At 44.0% G+C, this 25,383-nt stretch overlaps 1 protein-coding gene across 2 annotated transcripts in view; it reads right to left on the minus strand.

Moving 5' to 3' along the window:
• The window catches only part of LOC135944642 (tyrosine-protein kinase Dnt-like), a 44,586-nt gene that overhangs the window by 5,600 nt on the left and 13,603 nt on the right, over positions 1–25,383 (minus strand). For both annotated transcript variants that reach the window (XM_065491735.1, XM_065491736.1), the window contains exon 2: positions 15,790–15,917. In XM_065491735.1, the coding sequence (XP_065347807.1) occupies positions 15,790–15,917 (128 nt within the window). The remainder of the gene's footprint in view (positions 1–15,789; positions 15,918–25,383) is intronic.

Below are 25,383 nucleotides of genomic sequence, written 5' to 3' on the forward strand. Positions count from 1 at the left end.
TCGACGGAGTGCAGCGAGTTGTGTGTTTGCGGAGGGCGAAGGACCAAAAGAGACAGACTTCTTGTCTTCTCGTGTGTGCACATGTAAAAAGCTCAGAGCAAGCCTATCGGACTCCCACTATCTGACACAGACTGTGATGTATAGACGGTGGGTGACAAAAGTAACCGCACAACCACCTCTCTTTACATAAAAAGTAGTCTTGGGAGAGAGCGACAGAAACGTCCGTCCCGAAAGCGAGATGAGAGATAAAAAGACGCCTACTCGCGGTCGTGGCTGCTGCTGCTTCTTAACGAGAACACCACCGGGTGTTAACTCGTCTTGTAGGCAAATAAATTAAAAACTTATCGATTCCATCATTTCTGCCTCGAGAATAACACGGGGCCAGTTTTGTTCGGCGAAACGCACATTTACATACGTAAGGCGGAGAGTCGAGCCAGTTCGGCTCGGCCGCAGCTGTCAATTAGCAGGGATCCGAGGCGCGCTCTTTTTTATTCAATTATTTAATCCTCGCCGGAATGCTAATCAGCCGGCTGGACGAGCTGGATGTAAAATATTTGTACGCGATACTTTATGGTGCCCGCTTGCCCTGCTGTCGGTCGTTCTTGGCTCAAAACACGGCACTTGCCAATAAATTATAATCGCAATCGGATAGCTGTTGCCTGCGCAAGAACTAATTTCGATTTTTGAGCATGAAAGGTGCTGACTTATGCGATTATGGATAAACTTTTACGTGTTTGACGAGAGAAAAATAATTAATTTTTGGACTCGGCTCTCGTCAATCTGCTTTTATAATTAAAAATGCAATTTTAATTTACGAGAAAAGAATAGCAGAGAACGTGGTTTCTGGTTTAAGAATTTTCATCTTCTTCCATCTGCATTAGCATTAATACATTTTTTTAATAAATATTCAAACTGAGCAAAATTTAATTTAATTCAAACAAGTAGTTTATTTATTCAAAAGAAGTTATATTTAAAAGCGCGATTTTTCACGTGAGCTGCCCATTAAGAAAACGGTTATCGAAAACCAGTGTCAAACACGGACACACCGCCCTGTCGCGCACTAGGCTTGTCGAATTAATTTATATTTGTGTATGTACATATTTACTCTGGAGGAAAACCGGCAGCTCGTCTCCAGCACGTGTGAAAGGCAACTCTCGGCGAAAAACTGTTTTTAAAAAAGGGCTTATCTTGAAGCGTTTATCAGTTGTGTTTGGCTCCGAATTATTTATATATTGACACATCACGAATGACAGCCCATTTCACACATAACAAGAGCGTGTCCCAGTAATTTTTAATACAGGAAGCTTTTGGATTTTTATCACCTCAAGGTGCTGAGAAATCGGAGAAGAGTGCGTCATTTTTGTCAGACTGGAAGAGATTAGAGCGCTTTATCATCTCACTCGCCAGTCTCGAGGTGTCAAACGTGTCAAAATGTTGAGCTTTATTTTCATTATCGCGCGCTCTCCACCGAGGCCCAGCTAGATGTTTGACTTTGGAATTATGAAACGGACACGATTTTTTAGCTCGCTCGATTGATTTCTGGGAACTCTGAGCGCACCTTTCAAGTCAAAATGGTTTTGACGTCGTTTTATCAGTCACCTCGCATTCATCTGCTCATTTAAATACGCTATTGACAGACTCTCTTTTTGAAAGACATCTGGCTTAATAGCTACTGGATTTATTTTCGTTATTTCACTCTTAGATAAAGTAAAATTTGAAAAGTTTCATGGATGTAGCAAATTTTCCCATCTATTATGGAGATCACAGAATCAAAAGAGCGCACGAAGGAAATTTTTTGTTTCAGCCGAATCTGAATTTTAGTTAAATTTAGGACTCAAACTAATTTCACGTTTGCCAGTCTTTACATCTTACATCTGGCATTGTTTATTACTTGAGACGTCGAATGTTAAAAATATCAAATTTCAACAGCTATTTAAACATTATTAAATCTAATCTGTGATCATATTACATTACAGCAAAAATAAAAACGAGTAACGAAATATGGTGACAGAAAGCAACGAATTTTTCCCGTGGGTTTTGTTTGGTGCTCCAACCAACAGTGAGAATCAGCGGAACAATTCCGTGTGATATCAGTGCACCGGACGCTCTATCCACCTGCACGTCAGAGAAATCGATCACTCCAGCAAACCCTTTCTTCCCACGGTGCACAAAAAAGCTTGGCTTCCAGTAATTAGATTAGCGTTTTTGTCGAGCAGCCATTGCGACAAGAGACAACAAGGCTCTTAACACCTTTTACACGACAGGATTAAAATGCGATTTATTAGAGAAAAACTGATATTTCTTGATGAAAAAGTTTTTAAAAATTGATATTTCTGTCTCAATATGGAATTTTGAATTCAATTTTTTTTCTCTAATAAATTTTTAATAAAATAGATGTCAAGGGGAAAATCAAAACCGAAATTTTTTTGTTGTTTTTCAAAATTGACGTTAAGCTTGGTTCTATATAACATCATAATATAAATGAAAATCAACTAATTCTAGACTGAGTTTCAGCACTGTCATTTATTTTCAAGAATTGGTCAGTGAAAAGTTGAATTTTCGAATGTGCTTTCCTGGTAATTTGACTTGAAGACGCGGACACGCGAGAATGCATCCGGGAAACTTTTCCTGCGCTGCAGCGTTAAAGTGCCACCTGGAGCCGGCCGGTGTCGCCCTGTCAGTTCCGCTGAGCGATTTTTCGGATGCCTTTCTCGTGCACAGCACAGTGATTGAGCTCGGCAGAAGCATGTTTAATTATCGGTGGTGGCGCAGCAACGCGCGCGGTGACGCTGCATCTTATCTGCGGCTCAACAGAGCGGCACCGTCTCTTATCCACACACATTGTGCCGCTAACAACGTGCACTAAAAAGCGGCATCACGGAATGCTTTGAGAGACAACTCTTGCCCCTTCTCTTTTCTTTCCAATGAAACACAATTTATTTCAGTTTAAATTAGATTTTGATACATTTTTTCTCTCTCTCTCCCGCTCGCTCGCTCTGCTCCTTGGGCTACAATATGCTGAATAGACAGACCTTCGCCGGCTGGACCACACTATGTGCACGCCTCGAGATCTCTTTTGACTCTTTCTCGTTTTCTCTGCGCCACATATATATATATAGCTGGATGCCGCGGCATTCCTCCTCGCGTGTGTGTTAAATCGTAATGAGATTCCTCTCGCTGCCACGTCCATATGTACATGCTGTTGTGTTAACCATTTTGGTGCACGCTTTTATTCAGCACATCTGCACATATGTACACCAGCAGTAATGAGATTTGAGTCCATTCTCGAAGAGGGGTGGACTTCATTCTCCCTCGAAACGCGAGTAAAATCAACAATTTCTGTTCAGAACTGGCATCATGTCAAATGTCACGACCCTACAAAAGTGCATTAAAGAAATATTTAACAGCATAAATACTGCAAAAGCCATTTCTGTAGAGCAGCATCGATGCTAGATAAAGTTGAGAAACAACAAAGAACTTGAAATCTCTCTGCTGCTATGAAAACGGGCGTTTCTCTTCCGTCGACCCTCAGACAGGCGCGAAAAAAGGAAATAATTGGCATCAATCGTTTCTCTCTCGAGCAACAGGTCTAGGCTTCAGATGTGTCAGGCTTTTATTTATAAAAAGTGGGCGATTTTCATCGCAGCAGCGCGAGCGTGACAGTGAATTACTTACATCGCCGAGAGAATCTCGTGTATTTATTTTATTCAGGCAGGCAGGCAGGCAGAAAGATCACGAGGACTATGAGGACCTGAGGAGATGACCCTCGTAATTCGAGGTGACAAGATAAATGGGCGCAACAATCAATACACGCGGTGTGGGAGCGAGCGCTTTTTCTCCTGCTGCCTCCACAGTGTAAATAACAAAATATCTTGACTCAATATCGCGTTTTCCTTAAGGTAAACATCACGACCGTGCGCGTTTTATTTTCGTTCACTGAAGAGGAGAAGAAGAGACTTCTTTCTGACACAGGTTTTCATTCTGGGCAGGCACGGGGACGAATGGAAATTATGGTAGTTTGTTCTTTTGTGACAGAAACGCGTAGTGTAAATACGCACCAGCAGGGAAAGAGCGAGTGACTTCATTTTTAGATATTCCAAGCATGACTTTAAATAATCACACGGAACCATACCTGAGGAAAAAGTGCGCAGCCACGAGAGAATTACGTGCTCCTGTGGCAACGGCTGTGACACGAATAATTTTAAGCTTGCTCCGCCTTTGGATGCAGAAGGGTTGAGCCAAAAATGCATATTTGAGATGAAGGTGATGTCTCAATTCCGAAGTCAAAATTTCACTATTAAGGGTCTCATTGTCAGTGGTCGGATAGGAATTTGACCCGTCTGTTGCGGCTTTTGTGTCAGTTTCAGCAGTGACGCTGGGCCCGAGATTTTTTTCACGGAAAAGCCACAAAAGAGCTGTGTGAGTGTTGTTGTTTCTCAGCCCCTTTTTTGTACTTTTGATTTGTGGTCGAGTCCGTGATATCGAAGATACGGGCCGGGAGAACGCGTATGTTACTTGAGATTGCCCGCCCGCCAGCCTCAACGTTTCTCCGTTTTTATTCAGTATTTTTCTCCGTGCGCGCAGAGCCACAACCTTGAAGGCGCAGGCGAGTAACCCGAGATGCGCAGGTGAGGCTCTTGTTAGTCGCCAAGATCAGTGTTTCTGATCTTTTTGCAGCGAAATTTATGTCCGCCGCCGAGAAGTTCTGCTTGTAAAATTAATAAACGTCATTGCGTAAAAATGTCAAGTGTTGGGTTTCTATTTGAATAACCCGCGAAGCAGCCGCAAATGACGAGGGAATTTTCACTCGCTCGCAACTCGCAACCCTTTCCCAGCGCTAACAAAAGCGACGGCGGCCGCACAGCGTGTGGAATTATTTTTTATTTCATCGTGATGCACTCTTGGGTTCGTCAATTCCGTAGATTTTACGCCGGCCGCTGCTTTTTATGCGTCTGTTGCACCGATGGGAAAATTTATTTAACTTTTTTTTTAATATCTCGCTCGTGCGTCGTTTGACAGCACACTCCATGCAGCGCTGCGTACAATAAACAAAGGATGATTTTGGAATTAATGCTGGCGCGGTTTGCGTTTCTAATTAAATGAGCATACTCTGGCAGCTTGAATGAGGCATTAAACAAAGTGGAATTTGCTCTTTATTGCCGTGTAACATTTTTATCACCCCCCGTAGAACTGTTCTTTCCGAAGCTAAATATTCATAAGCAGGGAAACAATTGCGCTCGTTTGTTTTTACAAATTTAAATCACCGCATATGGGAATACAAACCTCGAGTACTTCTATCTGCAAGTGAAATTCTTTACATAAAATACGGCTTGAGAAACCTCCGATTAAAAAGTCAAATCACCAAATTTAAGAGTCGCGAATGCAATGTGGGAGACAAATTTCTCATATTAATGAATATTCATACACATTTTCACTATGTATTTGGAATAGCTTCACATGAATTTTTTGGGCTTGTGAACCGTTTATGAGGCAGTGTCCTCGCAACTGTTGCTTTTCCTTGTTTATCCTGCAGTTGAACGCAATCAATCGTTCTCAATGACCAGTTATGAGTCAAAAATCCCTACAGCTGCGTCATGGATTTCATTTTACAGGTAGCCACTGCAGATGAGGCCCGAGGGACTGAATCAAAACCAAAAACAGCAGCGGCTGTTCTGTAGGAGAACGTGCTTCAATAGTTTCCTCTTTAAATTTCCACTTGAACCTACCATTTTTTATGAGAGAAACAGAATAGAGCCATTTACAAATTTTTGGCTTCACAAGGCTATTTTACCAATATTACTAACTTTATTCCAAGTTGATTCCTTTGTTTCATGAACTGACGTATGAAATGTTCATTACAGAATAAAATTTTCCAACCCTCTATGTCCAAGTGGAGTTTGCTGCCAACAGGACTCGGGATAGAGCCGTCTAAGTCAGTGCAGCAATCGTCGGTGGCAATTAACGCTACGGCGATAACAAGAGGCGGCTCAATTTTCGCACAATTGCAATTCCGAGAAGGCCGAAAAGCCGCAGCGGCGCTCGGACAATCGGCCGGGCAGCCTGCTGGAACGGCCGCGCGGCGGAATTAGCATTTTCAGGCGGCGTGCGCATTTTTTGAAAAATCATCCATCACAGCGATCACGAGTCGCCGGCTGACGCAGCACAAATTCGCCGACGCCCGCGGATCACACCGTATATATTTATCCGTACGATATTTATTTGCCCAACAAAAGCGGCCGCTTCTCTCGCGTGATTACGGCGGTGAAGCGGCCGTAAAGTCGCCGCTTTTGTGCAAAGCGCCGATTCGATCGGAGACGCGGAGAGATGCGGCAGCGCCAGCATCGAGTTTGATTGTTGTTGCATCATTGAGCGTGGAATATTGTGTGATATTATTTATTTATGGAACACAGCGCACGACCTCCATTTCAGCACGCGGCGGGAACTTTTCTCATTAAACATACGCACTCGGAATGGGAGACGGCGAGAAGGAGAAGAAGAAACTCGAAGCTGCAGCTATTTCATATTTTATCATGACTCAGCAACAGGGAAAAAAATAAAAAGTGAGAGAAAACAAGCAACTCTTATTCCCTTTCGCCTGTGCTGTTTGAGTTGCTCGGGCTGAAAAGTACTTGAGGAAATTGTGGGATGAGTGACTTCCAGAGGTGACAGGCGTCTCGGACACCTGCTCTAGGGTCCTCGGCAGCAAAAGCAGCAGTAACAAAAAATGGTGAGAAAAGTAAATAATCTCGAGTTTGTGAAGCTCCAGGGATAAGTGGCGACGAGTTTATCTTGACATCTGCATGGATGAAAAAGCAAAATAATTGCACTTTTCGCTGATCATCCGTGCAAATGCGCGCGGCGACAAAAAAAAAGCAAGTTTTTTGTGACGTTGGATGGTTAAATAAACGAGACGAGCCTGACTGTGCGTGTAGGATCCAAGCGTCGCAAACTCGACGCTACCCTCATGCGTTGGAGCGAGAAGGTTATCCAGCAGCCAGCCGCGACTGCTGGGTGTCAAGTATTCACGCCTCCGTTCCATTATTCGGCCATCCAGATCGGTTTCTCAACCCTTTTGTTCGAGTCTTCCTGCGTGCACGCTCAGCCCACACAAAAGGAAAGAACCCGCTTTTCGTGTCGCGCAATTTTTCCCTCGGCGGCGCGAAGGAGAATGCGAAAACTCGAGCCAGCCTGCTTGTTCGATTCGGCAGACAATGGAACCGGCTCCAACGGTCCATTATTTTGCCAGAAACAACGTTTACAAATAGGCAAAATCAAGAGTGACAGACATTGATGGTCCTCCCTGCTGCGGCCACGCGTGTAAGTTTTCGCTGCTTTTCTCGAGCACAATATGAAACGTCTGCGCTCTGCACGTCGAATTCGGATCTCGACATTACATATATTTTAATGCGCCGCGAGAATGTACAGCTGACACGTTTCATTTTTATAAATCCGAAAGAGAACACGACACGAAAACTTCTTACAAGTGTCAAGATTGATTACTTTTCCAATCTAGCTAGCATCGCTATTTTTCTCTTTCTCTCTCTCTGATGTTCCCACGACGCAGGAATCGAGAAACAGACGCGTTGCATTGTCTAATTATACTCAGCCGAGCTAAAATTCATGAGAGTAAATATCAAAATGTTTATCAACAACGACAGGAAGTATTAATAACAGAAATAAACGCGTGTCACAGTCTCTTTCCCTCGATGCCTGCATTTTAATGAAAGATAATTACTTCATCTACATAATGTTGGTGCCCACTCCAATTGACTCTGTCACATTTATCAATAACAATCTGTCAAGCTAATAAACACAGCACATGCCGCGCGCGCAGCTTTCACGGTAATTTAAGTTGACCAGCAAGCAGCGGGCGGAAAGACACATGCGAGCGACGCCGAGCATTGTTTTTATTAAAACACTACATCAAGTTGTCATTGAGTCGGCCAAGTGCGTTGGCTGCCTGCTCGGTAAAAAATGGCCTGTCCCACTTTGATGGACAATGGCAGATATGCAGCAGATAAATTGTCGAGCCGAGGCATTCATCAAAAGTGGTGCCCTTTGCCTTTGAGTTTTGCAATTGAAATGTTCCGGCAGAGAAATTGATATTTATGACGGTGAATTTTTTCATTTTAATGAAATTCAGCAGCTGCTGCTATATATGACGAGTTTGATTATATTAAACGAATGACGTTTTTATGAATAGCATGCGGGATCGGCAATCGACCATTTCGTTATATCGAAGGATTGATCGCAATTTCATAACCAAATACTGTAGCTTTTTGTTGCCAAGTAAAATATGTTGCAAAAATTGTTTTTGGTGCCACCCTACGAGGCCCGTGCAGCAGTCGTTTGCGAATAAAAGCTTAGGCAGTATTTTATCTTCGTGTGGATGTTTTATTGTCACCCGACAGTAAGGCAGGATGAGTTATAACCACCTAATGCTTTCATTTTGCCATTCACTATCTCGTATTTTTGCAGTCGCTGCGAGTACTATTTAATCCTCACGCGGAGAGGAAATGCAATGCGAGAGAGGGTAACAGAATACCAGCCAGCGAATATTCATTTACGCCAAGGGGTGCCATTTTAGACTGGCTGCTGGCTTTTTGTGTCGTGTGCATGTGTGTCTGAGCAATATTCATTTGTTCGAGTGCGTGTGCGTGCAGACACTCGAAATACACACACAAAAAGCTGAAATATTGCACACACACGCGTCGTCTGCAGATCACACAGCGCGAATTATGATGATTTTGGGGGTAAAACCAGCACCCCTGCTTACCAATTAAATTTTAATCTTCGGCCTGAAAACGTCACGTGAGGTGTGTTTAATTGAATAAAGCCACCCCTCGGTGAGCACAAAAAATTGAGCTCTAAATCATTATTAAAAATGAGCAGGAAAGAATCCCGTAAATTCCTGGATTTGCATTAAAAAAGGAATGCAACCCTCGTGAGCCAACACCCTGTTTTATGGCGGATATCAAACGCCGAAAATCTCCCCTTTTGGCGTTCTGGCGGGAAAGAAATTTGGAGGAATTTCGAAAGGGACGTGCAAATGACCACTCGAGGGTTGTTTTGCAGAACAGCAAAGGTTATTACTTTCCACTTATAGCATCGGCGTGGGGCCAGAATTTTGCGGTCATTCTCTACGCTCATTGCTATTCTAGCCACCGAAATCAGCAGACTATTGTCCGACGGAGGGATTAATTGCGCGAATGAATGATTCATTTGCGGGCGGGGTGAATCAGGCGGCTGATGAGGGGTTGCCATCGGTCGTTACAAGCACCTGTTTTCGTAAAGCCACAGTCGCGTTTGCAGCAGCAGCAGTTGGAAACTTCGGGCGTGCGTTTCAACCGCTATGCAGCCGTCTCTGCTGTTTTTTATTAATCCTATAAAATTCGTTGAAAGAATTTATGGCTAATAAAGGGAGGGAATGAGCGAGCCTCGTTAAACGAGCAGGAATCCAGAGTGCCGCTTTTGTGAAAGGAGGAGACAGTCCTCAACTTTTTCCAACGTGCCTTTTAACCTCAAGCACGCGCTCTGAAAAGTGACTTTTTAAATTGTCGATATAAATTGTGCCTTTGTGGGGATAGAAACGAATTGCCCTTCTGCTAGACATTTGGTTCAGTTTAAAATTGAAGGCTGAATAAGCGAGGAGGAAATAACAAATTTATTTTCTATTCCTGGACAGCTTTAATAGCCAGAACGAATATAAAAAATTGAACAGCCATGGAGCTTTTAACATGGAAATTCCTTCAAATCTGTTCCACAAGGATTTAATTGCTGAGAGAAATTAAAAATGGAAATTTAATTATCTCGCGTTTGCACCCTCGGTTTTCTCTCAAAGCAGCAGCACATTATTTCCTCCCAGAGGCGGTGCAATAATAATAATCCAGCAACACAAAGCAACAATGCTCGAATATAGTTTGGAATGAAGATAATAACAATAATAGCGGAGGTCTGCGCTACGCAAACAAGCATTCCCGACTCGCATGCACACAGCACTATTACGCTGAACAAGAAGTAGGGTACGCACAGCATCTCTGTGACGCGCGACGAACAGAGTAACAGTTCGCGACGCCGGCGACGGAGGATTACTTTGGGCGGCAAGCACTTCTCACAAATGGTGTGTGTTTGGCAAATAGCGCTCGCACTTTATGCAAACAGAGACACGCGCCAGCCTCATCGTGCGTCTCTCGCATACATACTTTATTAAAACTGCGCGCCTTCAACGCTGTGCTCGCTTGCTCGCTCGGCTGAGTCAGTGGCGTGTGTATTTTGACAAGCACCCGCCGGGGGCCGAGGGGTGAAAATATTAACAGAATCCATCAGCCGCCGACGGGAGATTTTGTTTTCATTTTTCATCCAACAGCGAAAAGCGACAGTTTTAAAAGGCTGACACGTCAGATTCAATTAGCCCGGCTAGAGAGATTTATTTGAGATGCTACGCTGTGACACTCTCGATTTAAAGTTTAAAACTATCCGTTGGCTTTGGGGTCGTTCAAGTTCCAAGAAAGTGAAATTTCGTGGGGGACCAAATGGGATTTTAAAATTTTCAGCGACGGGGGAGAAAAGTCGTCGTCTACGCGCACACGATCTTTGCGCCCTTAGCATTTTGAAATTGCCGTCTTCCCTTTCCGAGTGTGGGTGCGCAGAGCGATGGACACGCGTATACATTTAATACGTGCGCATTGTGCCGTGCTCCGAAAGTACGGGGCGGCGAGGGTGAAATGAGCCGGGCAGCATGCACTGCAAAATAAAGGGCTGCGTGCATGTTTTGTATAAAAGCTTAATGGCGCCTTAGCTGCGAGGGTGTCACGCTCCCGTGCCTCCGAATTATTGCCACCGGCAAAATTAGGCGAATAAATCTTTCAATTACAGGAAATCGCGTCTGCATGCTCGTGTGACGCGCCCACATCACCGCATCTTCTCGTGCGCGCATAAGAATATTATGATGTCGGCTCGGGGGATTATTTATGACGCAACGGGTTCTAAAAAGAAGATGAGCCTTTTTCATCTCCCGTACGCAATTAAAGCACTCGGCTGTAAATCACAATATTTGAATGGAGTTGAAACGCACCCTCTTTCATTAAGGGAAGGCACTCTTACAAATTTTTCTTTTGTGTTCAAGGTAACATTCACGGAATTCTACTCAGTGAGCTTCGAGAGATTTATACGACGGAAATTTTTTTCTTTATTAGCACAATGGACACAAAATGTTTTGTTTAAAACTCACAAATGGAAAGAGAACACCTTTTCAGTACTAAGGCGAAGTGTCATGAAGCACAATTACGTTCGTAGATTTGCATTTTTATCGCGCGTTAGTGGCAGTCAAAACGCGCAACTTCCTGTCAGCACTCGCGGTTTTCACGCCCATCTCGACGCAGCCGTGTCGAACAAAAGATTTGCCGTGCGAAATCCACCCCTCCTGCACCCCTATTTGCATTAGCTGATGAAGTCGTTGTGCGACCGGTCGGCACAAAAGGTGTTAAAAAGCCTGCCAGTATACACAACGCGCGCAGAGAGAGCGAGAGAAAGAGAGGTCTGAGGAGCACTTTCAACAAACAGCCGGGCGAATGCAAATGTAAAAAATACGCACGTTCGAACAGAGCGGTGCGGGGAGCTGCTGCTTAAATACATACAAAAGTATATTAATGTTTATCCCCCAGCAGAGCGTAATGAGTTCACTGCTTGCTCTCTATTCAATTGGAAGGAAAATGCCGCATGCGTACAATAGATGAGGCCGAACGAAATTTATATATGCCAGGGTGTCAGGCCGAAAGGATAAAGTAGCGCTGCAATTATTATGATTATTGTATACGCACAACAGCATCCCCTCTCCGCTACATTTTTAATTCAGACCAGGGGTGGCTGACTGGTTCTCTCGCGGCAAGAGGGGTGTGTCGAGGGGTGGTGTTAGATTGCGGCTTGATTGATGTGCGACCAACACCAAATTCTTCGCATTCGTGTTTTGTGCTGATAGTAATCAGCGAAAGACGCACGACATTTGCTGACGAGAAATACGGAAATACTTGTCTGTTGTGTGGTTTATGGGGGTGCATGTGATTTTGCACCGGAAGAGGAAAAAACCTACTGCTAGAGTGAGTCATTTGATATTCTGCACACCCTATAGGCAATTTTGACTCTTCAAAGCGGCTTTTGTTAATTTTAAAAATTGGCATGCAAAGGAATGGCCGACAAAAGCAGCAGTCCTTTCAGCAGCCGCATTCACTTGGACTAATTAAATCACAAAGTCACACCTCGCAAATGCTTCATCATCAAAGGCGATGAGTCGGTCGCGGTATTCGCGAGAACTATATGACGAGTTTATAAAACACGCGCCAGCGAGCGAGCAAAGCGGCCGCAAAAGTACTTCGCGCAAATTCCATTCTCGCTAAAGAGGCAGGCGCGCAATTTATTACACGGCTAATGAGGCTGAAAAATAAATATATATAAAAACTCATTACCACGCGGTCGAGATTTGAATAAAAGTGGCCCGCCGGGCGGAATCGAGTGTGTTTTGGGCCAAACCAGATTCCGTGCTGCCGCAGATAGTTTCCTTTTACCGACGAGCGTAAACTCTCGCCTCGCTTATCTCGCGCTTAATTGAAAGGACGCAAAAGTGGCGTTGAACACAAGTGACAGCCGAGTGAAAATAATTGGCGAATGCAGTAGCTTCTGGTACGGTGCGAACGCGATAATGATTGATACAATGGCAGCCGCGGAGGCGATACACGTTTGCGTCGCCGTTGGGGGTCCTCGGTCCAGCCGCTCCACTCGATCGCGCGGCTTTAATTCGCGCCGGCCATTGTGCCAAAGACGAAACATTCGCACACCGGCCTCTTTCTCTCTATCTCGACTTGTAAGGCCGGCCGACAATCAAGTCATTATATGACCGAACCTGCTGGAGAGCCGAAATACCTCGCGCCAACACTGCTTTATCAGCTTGTTTATGCAAATTAGCGCCCAAAGATGAAAACTCTTTGATTACACGCATTCTTTTGTTTCACACTTTTGACTCTACAGCTTTTCATCAATGAAAGAATGCAACAAACAATTATTTATTTTCAATTTTAAGTCTTTAAGTTGTTTGTCTCCTTGAGAGTGATTTGAATTTTAATGAAGACGTTTACGCTCATTAGTACGAACAAGTTAAAAACGTTATTTCCCCAGTTTGTTTGGGTACCTTATCTGTAGCCTTACTTTACGAGGAACAAAGACAGGAAGTGATTAATTATAATATGTTTCACCACTGTGATAAATGAAACATAATTTAACGCTTGGAAGTCTTTACAAGAAAAAAACGTTCCATTTTTTATCAAATGAAATTATCTGTTTTCTTTCACATTGAAAGCAATTTGCATAAATAAGTTTTTCTCTTGTGTATGCAATGTGATTTCATCCATCTGCCACAGTTCATCATCATTCTCGCTGTATTGTTCGTTAAAAATACGGAATAAACGATGGTCCAAACTAATATTGCAATATGCCAACAGGCGGGGGTATATCTCATCAATTTGGCCATTTTTTGCCGGATCTCGGTGCGACGCCAAATAAGCATCGCGCCAACAATGAACTGCATGATGGAAAGCTGTCAAACAGGAACATGTTTCATACGCGGCCTTTTAATGAATAAAATTATCGAACACGGCAGCGAGTCAAAATAAAGAAGGCACTCGCAGGTCCGTTTTTCATTTTCATACCGCGGTCGAGATACGAGCGCCGATAATGGCACTCATAATAATAATTCAATATATTTTTTGCCTTCGCACCGCTACTTGCATGGGCGTGAAAATAAATTAGAAAAATGATTCATCCTCTCCGCGGGCCGGCCAGCCGGCGCTTGTTAGAGAGGCAAAAACTAGAATCACGGTCAGAGTGAAGTCATGATAAGATGTGCTGTGTTTTGATGGCTGACAATGAAAACAGGCGACAGTAATTTATTCCTGCCGCGTCCAGAGGTTTTATGGACGTCGATTTTACGGCTTCATCCAGGAAAATAATCGTCATTATTGCTGTCGAGGGACGTGAACGCACTACTGACAATGCCCGAAAAGATGAGCGGACAGCGTATAAAGAAGTGCCGCGGGATCAAATATGTTGATTATCCGCGCAGCCATCCCCTGAAATTCAGGGCCCACCCCATGGGAAATTGCAGCCGGGCCATTAGAATTTCCACCCCCTGCGCGCTGAAAACGGGCAACTTTTCGGAAAATGAACTGCTTGTGCGTCATTTAGTGCTGTGTTGAATCTCAAGAGAACTGATGTCGAATTAATGGATTCACTGCTCTGTGAAGTGTCTTCGGGGTGTCGTTGTGAGGCAGTGGAGTGGCACAGCGCGCTGCATGTGTGACCAATTTGCTTAGTGCGTTCCGCGAATGAACATTTACCAAAAGTGAAAATTGTTTATTAACTGAGATGCATCGCGTAGCAAGGGTGCAATTTTACCATTTCTTTCAAACCGAACGAAGCAAATTAAATTCGTGACTCATGCCCGTTGTGAGTTTCCACGAGTCGCGGGAGCGTTCCGAACTGAAAAATTGTGCTTTACTCATAAAAAGCGGAATGAATGGAGTCTAATTTTCACAGGCGGCTTCTGCCAAAGCAATTATCGAGGCAAAAAATGCATTGAAAAGAAGCGTCTGCAGAGCATCAAACATTGCTCCTTGATGCATCAACTTTTTCCACCAACTTGAGCCGCGAGGCGGGCAACTCGCGCGGAACTAATTCAATTCAGAATTTGACGCGATAAGGTGACTCTCGCTGTAATCCGCGCTGCACCTTGTTAGAATAAGGGGAGGCGGCAATTTATTTGCTGGAATGGAAATTCCGTAAAACTGGCAACAAATTTTCCGCGTCGGAAAGGAGCTGGGGAGCGGGGCGGTATCTTTTCCAGCCAGCGCTTGAAAGCACTTTTCGTGCAATTAGAATGCAGCCGCCTCGCCCCCGAGGGTGCAAACGTGCACACTTTCCAATAAACCGGCATCATTTGCCTCGCCCCGCTGCTCGATCAAACAGAAGAGAGCGCTCACGTTTAAGTGCAGAAGAATCGGCTCGTTTGTCGCGCCTGCACCCACATGCACCCCCGGCCATATTTTTTGGACGCGACGGTTACTAACGAGCGACGCTGATGTCATCGGACGAGATTAATTCCCGAATCGCTCAGAGACAATGTTGCAGAATTGAATGTGCCAACGGATTTAGAGATTCATCAGTTTTAATGAGAGTCGGTTTCTAGCCGGCTTGCTGAGGGTGGTGTCACTTTCATTAATTAAAACGTCGACGCGCCGCGTATTCAAATTTTAACGCCGGAGGCTTCAAATTTTCATTTTGATTTCCTCCGAGGACGCGAGTTTCAGCCTTTCAATACTCCCTGTGCTGCATGTCTAATGCTAACGGAAAAGTGCATTTTTCTCTAGGGATACTGTCGTAAATATCCACGTTTTCTATGAGAATTCCGCAGGGGTGGCGCCGAGTGAAATGAGGACCCGAAGTCGTTCCCTCAAGATAATATGAGTCGAAACCAAACACACTTTGTGATAAGTTCGTTCGAACAAGTACATAATAGGAAGAATTTCTCCGCACTTGCAAAGCAACCCCTATACTTGACGTCGCCGCTTATAAATCTCTCAGCCATGGTAGCTTCTGGAATAACAAAAGCGCGATGCATTGCCTCTCGTTATCTGTTGAAAAATAGCTGCGCATTGTGTGATAAGCAGTATGACAGGCCCGCAGATGGGGGACCGGGGAGGTTTAATGAATAAATTTCTAGATAAGAGCGTGCGAGGAACTCACCTTCTTTGAGGAATTGCTTCGCCATGTGAAGTAGATCTCGGTGAAGTTGGCAGGAACAGGAACGTTGAATTTCAAGGCGTACTGATTGACAACTCCGTCTCGAATGTAGTACAACTCAGAAGCGAGTCCTGGAAAAATATAAAAATCGATTGAAATTTCGTGCACAAAGAGGTTCATTTTAAAACCCAAGGAGCCCAATTTCAGGATTAAATTGTCGCTGATCGTAATAATTGATTTCCCAACAGCTATTTCCCTGCTTATCGCCCTTCCGAACAAACAACACGAATCCAATCCTTCTTAAAATCCTCTTGTCTTCCTGAAGAATTAATAGGACGACTAAATCTATTCCACTTTCCCGTGTAAAACAAAAAAAAATTCCACCCGTTGGTCACACCCTGCAGCCTCTTCCCATTAATCTGCAGCTCCATCTCGAGAAATAAAAATAAATCCACGCGCGCGAGCGCGAGAATAAATAAAGAGCAACCCTCTGGGATGAAGAAACAACCTGAGAGATGCTGCGCTGCGATATAAATTGTGGCCGGCCGGCGTACTTAAAATTCATTCCACAACAGGTATGTGAACGTCAGGCAGTGGGCACCACGCTGCGCATGAGGCTGCGACTTGGTGATCAATCAGGCCCTTGCTGGACCGCCAGCCAGCACAAGCAGAAGTCGAGCGATCTGTCACTCGGCCCGACAGACTTGTCGCTGTCACTCGACTCGCACATTTTATTTCTCGTCTCCATTTGAATGGGAAAAATTCCGCCGCCAGAAACAAACCGCCGCGCGCGCTTATTATGAAGAGTGTGTGTTTTGACTTGACGCCCGCCGATTCCTTTACGACTTGTCTGCTCGCATTTCCCTTGCCTGGATTAGTTCATAATGCGAGCCCCTCCTTGAGCGCTTGACACCTTGAGCGAGTCTGTATTCAAATTCGGTCGTATCTACGCATTCCATCTGCGCCGCAAATTAAATTTTAACCTTTCCATTCCGGGTGGATTCGCAAAGCTCCTGTTTGGAGCCTTCAGGCAGTGTGGTCTCGTTTTCATTTCCACTGCAACAAGCTTAAAGTGGCGTTTAACAACGTCCAGAAAAATCAGATTAGTTTGAATAGCCACTGCGGAGGACAAAATTATTATAAATGGACCACCTTTTTACTCTGCTATTTCTGCGTGGCCAGTTTCAGTCTCTCATCCAGCACATATTATTGATTCCAGCTCCCATAGTCATTGAGCTCAAATTGAGAGACAAGTGCTCTCGGACCGCAAACTAAAAATACTCGAAATTTCCTTGCTGTTGCGGGCGTTCTATTTCTGAATAGAGAAGGATCACCAGCCCGTCGGTGCCACACTTCAATTTCTCATCGCCCGTCTTCAAAACAGATGTTTCCCATCAGATATGATTAAAATATTTGACTGCGTTTACGACAACGCGGCCGAAAATTTGTCGCTTTATTCTTTTGATGTTCCCTGCTGATTTATTCGTGTAACGGAGGCGACAGCGACACCGAGGAAATTATTATCAAAACATTTAAAACAGCGGCTCGTGCCACGAGGATGAGTCGACCCGGGTGAAATTTTTGTGTAGCGACTTCCTGATTTCCACGAAATTTCAGCTCCGTTAACTCGCTAATTGGGAGCTTGCGTTTTAATTGGAGGATAATTGCAGTCATCGAGCTGGGAAAGCAGCCACATGCTTCACATAGAATTTAATAATATTATAATAATAAGGCGCAGGCATTAGACGAATAAATCACACGCACGCACACATGTGTTATAAATTAGAGTGCCAAAACGGCAATGATGCAGGCTGACACAAAAATAAAGACCCGCTCTTTTTATTTATATCACTTCCTTCTGCCTCATCAGATCGCCGGGTAATTATGGCTGCCGAGGGCACAAAAAATTAAATAAACGCTACTGCAGCGCTTATTTAATAAAATATATGGGCCATATGAATTTTTATCACCCAATTTAGCCCAGCCATTGGATAATATTTCATCCGGCCGCGACTAGTAACTTGCAAGAGATATTTTTTACACATGTGATTTTATTGGGCAATAAAAAGCGCCCGGAGATTACACATAATGGGCGAGGGCTTTTTGTGCCACGCTGCTTAGCATTTTGGGCAGGCAGCTGGTCTCGCACCCGAAAATCAACTCTCACTTGCTTCGATTTGCACAGATTGCCCCGCGAGGCCTATTGTGTAGGAAAAGACCGAGACTAGCGACGGCTAGAACCGGTGGCAGCGAAATTCAGCAAATTGGAAGACGATTTTCGGGAAATCTGACCGAGAGTTTTGTGCAGAGAGCGGAAGATCAGTTTTCGCGATAAAGGGTTCGGTTCCTCGAACGGAATAAAATGTGGATGATGAGGGAGTCGAGATTAGGAGAGCGAGGCTCGTTACACTGGACTGCTCGTTATATGGAAAAGGAAAGGATGTGTTCTCTCTCGCTCTCTCAGGTATGTTTTCTTCTTCTCCTCCTCACTGGCGAGATCGACCCGCAAGACAAGCAGAAGAGGAGAGAATAAAAAAGGCCAGCTAGGGAGTAAATTATTGCAGGCGGGAATATAAAACGGCGAGTCGCGGCCATAAATACATTTACTCGCTCGTAGCGCGCAGTGTGTGTGTATAGACTTGGCCGAATGTATAAATTTATACCTAACTTTTTCACAACAACAAACCTGCATCGTTAATTCAGTGATTTATGACTGTTTATTTTTCACCTCCTTTGTCACACATTCTCCCAGACAGAGACGATTTTACTGCGGCTCTGGCGCGCCGAGACGCCGTTTAGTCTTTAATTAAGCTCTTCTACAAGCCTAATTGATAAAAAAACGTATTTCGGTTTTTAATTCATGTATAATCCTCTTTATCGATGTCCTTGGGATTAAATCCATTATTTCGATCAATAGGTTCATATTTCCCAGAGAATTCTGGCAATAACCGCATCCAGCTGCTTTAAGTGCCTGTCAAAAGTGCATTTTCTCTTTCTTCCCGAGTGCATCATCTTCTCTTTCATCGCTGCCATCAATCACTCTTTTCCCCATTCTTTCAACCGATAAATATATCAGTATGAATTATTCCTCTCGACGATAGTGTGTGTAGGTACTCCACTGGCATACATTTATTTTGAATATCATTATTTCATACACGGCCAGCCAGCCAGGCAAGCGGCTCAGCATCTCTTTGTGTATTCAGAATAATCCAGTGTCGGCGGCGAAATCAAAGGAATCGAAACGCGGTGTTGCTTGGCCTGTAGTATGCTCGTGTGGTGCTGTCCTACGCAGCATGAAAATTTCACTAGCCGAAACAAGAGCGCCTCCTGCCTGGAATGCAGCCGCGTAAGCAGATTAAATTATTTGGGAGCAAGGATAGTGCGAGACACATTCATATAGTGTAATTTTTTTAAGCTAATATTATAATCTGCTTGCCCACGAGCAATGCTTGAAAATGCTCTGCCTCTCGCACTCGACTGATTTGCATTCCCGACTGACCTGATGCAACGAGAGACCAGAGCCGGCTTTGGAAAGGTTGTTTGATCTCGTTATCGCTTGTTGTTGTCCAGTTTTTGATAAAGTTGAACACGCGAAAGGATTTACTGCGCTTGGAAAATTGCTATATCATAAAGAAAATTGAATTGTTAAGTGATTAAGTTTATTAATATTAATATTATTTGATTAAAATCACTCAAATAATGTGATGCAAATATTAAATTACTGCTTTTTTCAGGATTAAAATGATCTGAAATGATCAAAAATGCACTGATACAATGTAAACATGCCTTTGATTCACTCAAAGTTAACGAACAATTACACCGTTAATGAGTTTAGTCTTGTTTGGGAGAAAATAAACGGATGTTAATGACGGTGGTCGAAGAATGCGTCTGCTTTGCAGATGAGTCGCACTCAATTAAATGATACACAAAAACGACGGATCGCGAGTGTGCTGCCGCGCGAATTCAGCACTGTTTTTTGCGCTGCCTTGATTGTTTGGCGTGAAAAGCGGAGCGGCGGCACTGCCGTTTGATATGTCACTGGAGAACGCTTTTGTGTGATTGCATTTTCTAGGATAAAGAGAGCAGAGCGGAAAATAATAGGAAAAGGGGTGGAATGTGACAATGGAGCCGAGGTGAGATGCCGCATGCTGTGTTTTGAGTCGTGAGAGCGAATATCCTGGCGAATAATTCACTCTCCGGCACAAAACCTGCTTGTTCTCCGCGTAAATTATTCTCTTGACGTTGGCAGAGAGAAGAAAAGCAGCCACGAGGTGTGAAAATATCGACTGGAATCTTAATCGGACTAGATTTTCTTTTTGCTCGCGGTTTTGTACAAGCGTAATGAAAAAACAACTGCGTGCTGTCAACTCGAGAGTTCACTCGCACGGTGGGCAGTTGAAAAATTATCAACAGCTGGCCAAAATATATATTCGCCTCGCGTGAATATATATGTGTACGTGATTGATGTCTTATGTGATCAAGATGTTGTTGTTGCTGCTCGGTCTGGCCAGCGCGTTTCGCGATTGTAAATTGAAATGACAGTGTTGTGGAGCGGAGACACGTTTCACGTTTGATGTCGTCTCTCATGCGGGCAGATTCAAATAATGGTCCTTTAGGTGTCAAAATCCGTTTGGCTGACGTGAGAGACGCTCTAGAAAAGCGTCAAAGCTCATTTCGGTTTGTTAGTCGAGAAAAAGTGCACGAAATAGAAGGTGGAACTCTTTTGTGTTGGTTGACTCGGGATGTAGGTTGTTTTTGCTTGTATAAGAAATGCTCGAAATTTGTGTACACTTCTAAAGCTCCAGTTGCATAAATATATAATAAAATAATAACTCGATATTTTTGGCCGCATTGTCTGTGACTTTTTCTCATGCACGAATTCTTCTTTTAACAAGTGGTTGCACCAAAAAAGGAATTAATTTTGGGCGTTGCAAATGAACCACGTCTAAAAAGTTATCTTTTTGAAGCGAAGATCAGTATCTGGAATTAACAAGCCTGCTTTTGTCCAATTAACAGCTCCTCCGCTTTGACTGTCTTTTTTCCAGCGCTTTTCCTCGCCTCGTGAACGTGCCGTGCACGGCGGCGTTCGTGACATTATTTCCCCTTGTCCGTCCGAGCGTCCGCCCCGAAATCGTGATGCCCGTCTGCCCTTGTAAATTATGCACACGCGGGGCAGAGGCGGCCGTAAACTAGCTGAACTAACTACCAGTGTAAGCTTTATTTCAACAGCACACTCGGCGTTGATAGTATCAAATTAAATTTCACACACGGCTGTCCGTGAGCCGAACGGGAATAAATTTCCATGTCAATTTATATTTACAGAGGCAATATAATACATTTTGTTCAATCCGGTCCTGCCGCCGCCGCTGCCCGACGCCAGGCCGAGTTTGCTTAACAAGCTGCGGCGAGCAAACTAAAACAGCGAGCGCGCTAATGAGCAGCGAGATGCGAATCGGACGCCCTTAATTCAGTTTCTATCGTTCAATGTCATCGCAAAAGGGCTGAATTTTTAATGTCACGACGTCGTCCCTTTTTCCTTAATAATTGGGCGCTAGGTTCATTCTGTAAATTATTTTGTGTCGGTGCAACTCAGCGTAAAATTGCTAGACTTTTTTTGTTGACGGACATGCACTCAATGGAGACTTCAACGAGAGGGTTAACTTTAACTGCCTGTTTGACTCATTCTCCTCGAGAGCGGATAAGGAATTTTCAAGATTATCAGTAGAAATTTCGGAACGTGTTTACAGCTAAAGGTTAAGTAAGGGCTCGACAGTTTTATTAAATCGTTTAAAAAAGTAATTTTTCAAACGCCACCAAACCAATCCTTCTTGCGTCGAAAGTGAGCTTTGACTTAACGGAAACATCAGGAATCGCTGAGGCGCTCATTTATTTTTCGAGGAGCGGCGGAAAAAGCGTCGCCGACGGAAGCATCTGCTGTGCTTTTCCTTGCTGATTGTGCACAGTGTCTTAATTACCCGCAGTCTCTGAGGCAGCCAAGCCTGCAAAGTCCACAATGCTGCCGAGGGAAAAGAGAGAATTGCATGCGAGCTGTGAGTATTGAGAGAGAGAGATAGAGATGAAAGAGCAGAGAGAAGTCTCTTTCATTATCCGCATCTAATCATCTCGGCACCTCGTTTTGTTTCAGCCTCTCTCGCATCTGCGTGCGTGTACACTTTCCGACAAATGAGAAGCCGTTATTTGACTTGTTTGTATCTCCTTTTATTAAAGTCGGCGCTAGTTAGTTAGCGAGTGGTTATAGAAAATGTACAAGGAGAGAGAAAGAGTGGTGGAGTGGAGGCTGAAAATTATTTATCGCCTCGTTCCGAATGCTTGTTTTCGAATTCTCTTGACCGATCGGCTCCGCGGCCCAAGCCTTTGGAGCAGATCGGGCGACTCGATATTGATGTTTTACGGCCGTTTGTTTAAAAATCCGGCGGAGAGAGTTTGAAAAGGCGAACTGCATCTCGTCTAAAGCAGGAAACACGCTCGCTTCTGGCGACCGAAACGCGGTCTTGTCCGATTAAATTCCGGCCTGGCGATTAAATTCGTATTCATCGACGGACGACTCTTTCTTTATCTGCGGCGTGTGCGTGTAAGCAGCCACGCTGTTGCGTGCCGTTTGTTTACATATTAAACAAGCTGAAATGTGTTAACAAGGTGTCAGCTGGTATCGTTTTTGTGCGTTGATTTTCAAACGTCTGCCAACAAATTAGGCGCTCGATTTTAATCTCTTGGGAAATCGGACGAACGAGTTCATTTCCTACCACAAATTCCATCAAGATCACATTCTCACCGGCGCGCCGTAACTCATCCCGAATATTTTAATATCCAGTCAAGGCAACGATTTCTGGCATTTTGATGGGCTGAAATTCCTCTTCTGAACTGGTCCCTGCTCACTACTCGCGGGAGTTTAAAATTTCTGGCGCGCACACGCCGCTCGAATACAAAAAGGCGAGAAGACCACCCCTTGTGAAAGTTTCACCAAGAGGAAATTCCCCCAGGCGCAAATCAAGTTTTGTCACCCTATGTGTCCGAATGTGTACGAATAAGAGGCTCGTCTTTCACGCGATCGAATTTTCTTTCTCTATTGAAACTATTACGAGGCACAATAGCGGCCAGCCCTTGCGACGTGCGAGGAAATCAAACGTCTGCGTATAATTCCTATTAAATAATAATAATTGGACCCACAGTGCGTGCTGACAATAAAAGAGAATAATCCCTCTGCAGCAGCTCCCAACTAACAACAAGGGCCTTTTTCCTGTTCCTGAGTTTCGTTGAGCGGGGCCATGCGCGCGGATAAATTTTATTTCTATATGAGCTGCTGCTTGCACGAGAGGTGACAAAACCCTCGCTAAGAACTTCTAAGTGAACAATAGGCGAGCAGCTATAAAAGCAGACCTATGCTGGGGGACTTGCACAAGGCTGTGGGGTCGACAGGGTTGTGAACTTGAAGCAAAGTTTATGACAGTTTGCATTTTACACTTATATCACTTGAAGAATAACAGTTTTTATTATGTTAAGAAACAGATTTGATTAAGTTTTTGTATTTTAATTAGTTAAGTAAATATCTTGGAAATCTTTTCTGGTGCTAAATTGTCTCGTTGAAAATATATTCTACCACCCTATAATCACTGCATGAATACATTTTTCCTCGTATTTGGCATTAGGGGTCAAAATAATGGTCACGGCAGTTAAAACGTTACTTCTCCTAGGCAATCCGCACATGTGTCACTCAATCTTCGAATTTTGCCACAAATATATAAAATGCGGTGTACTGGTGTGGGGTCAGCGTTCCATGGATCTATACTTTAAATTGCCTAGTTTATTTTAGGTGAATAATGAAAATAACTTGCAGCTTCTGCAGCTTTTCCTACAACAGGCTGATGTATCGAGGAGCCGGCTTGTTTGGATTTCTCGAAACGTATACAAATGCCACCCGACAGATATAAATTGCTAGCTGCTGGACCAACATTGGGCGGTCTAAAAAAATTCGAAGAAAAAATGTGCGCCTCCAGGCCCGCTTTTATATCTTGCTTTCACGCAATTCAATATACGCATAGTCAGGCGAAATTAGTCTGGACACGATTCCGATGCGATTTTTATCAACTTTTATGGACGTTTTTAATCAGCAGAGATGTTGGTTTTTGCCAATAATTTTTGCTTCGACTCAGGTGCGCGCAATAATGCAGCATTTTACGACCCGCAATCCGTGGCCACGGGCAAAATCGAGATTCAAGGAGTCGAGTTTCGCGCACGCAAAAGAGAGTATAAATCAAGCCTCGTTATAATAACATCGAAGGTACGCAAATCAGAGAGAAAGCAGCCGGCAGCGATAATGCGGCAGGCGGCACGATAATTTACTCGCAATTTCATAGTTTAATCAGTGTGAAAACTCGTTTCAGCAGGCGGCGAATCAGTCTCGAATTTACGACGTTGAGCGAGCGAGCGAGCGAATCTTAATTAAACACACACACACAAACACATGCCCGTTTGTGCCGAGCACCAAAGCACACACTCTCGTGTCCGTTTGGCGCATTGATTTAATCGAGTCTGTCACATTTTCATCTAACGCACACGGCACAAACCGAAGAGAGATATGAAACTTGAGATTCAGTGAGCATAGCGTGCAACAAAAGGCTCCTGTTACTCGGCATCAGCAGCAGCATCGTCGTCATCGTTTTGTGGCTAGAATTTCTTCTAGGATGACGCTTCGCAGATGGCCAACAGGACGCACGAAATATGCCTCTTGCCGTGAAATAATATCCCGGCAGATCTTGATACATATATTTCGACCCAAAGAGTGCACATTAAACCGACCTCCGCTGCTCAGCACTTCTCGACCACTGCGCGGAATGCCAGCAGATGAATAAAATTGCGAGAAAAACGGCCTCAGCCCCGAAAATGAATTTCATCTCTTTTTACGAGACAATTAAGACGACTTTTTACGACGCCTCTCGTCGTACTTGTACCTTGTTAAATTTTATATACAGACACGCTTTCGAAAAGGCCGACACACACACAATCGCGGCGCAGCAATCGTTTTCGCCGTGCAAGAAACGAGAGTGTTATTTTATCAGGGAAAAACGGCGCGCGTAATAAATATTTTTATGTGTACACACATACACATCAGGCCGGGGTTATTAAAAATCAGTTTAGAACAACTGACTGCGGAGTTGTTCCGAAATCGTAAACCATAGCCTAACGCACAAAACGTTTCTCGTAAAAATTTATTGTTTCGAGGTTGAAGCTCAGGAAAAACACGCGAATATTGAGCATTGCCGTTTTCAGGCTTCAGAAAACTAATCTTTTTTTATCTAGAAAAGAAAGTTTCACCAAATTTCACGGTTTTGTCGGACTTGGAAATCTTTTATCCGGTTTTCTATAGCAACTTAAACTTGCGCCCCTGGCTGTGCTATTTGCATGAAAAGCGGACGCCCTGGCCATTCATTGGCTATAAACCCACTTTTATTTGCTCAACTTTATTCACCTCCTACTTCACGGCCAGTTAGTTACCTGTTGCACGAGGTGGAAAGAAACCTAAGCAAAAAGGAAACCAGACCTGCCGTGCGCTTGTTCATTATTCCCCTAGTGGGTGAG

Source organism: Cloeon dipterum, chromosome 4 (genome assembly GCF_949628265.1).
Source record: "Cloeon dipterum chromosome 4, ieCloDipt1.1, whole genome shotgun sequence".
Classification (NCBI taxonomy): Eukaryota; Metazoa; Arthropoda; class Insecta; order Ephemeroptera; family Baetidae; genus Cloeon; species Cloeon dipterum.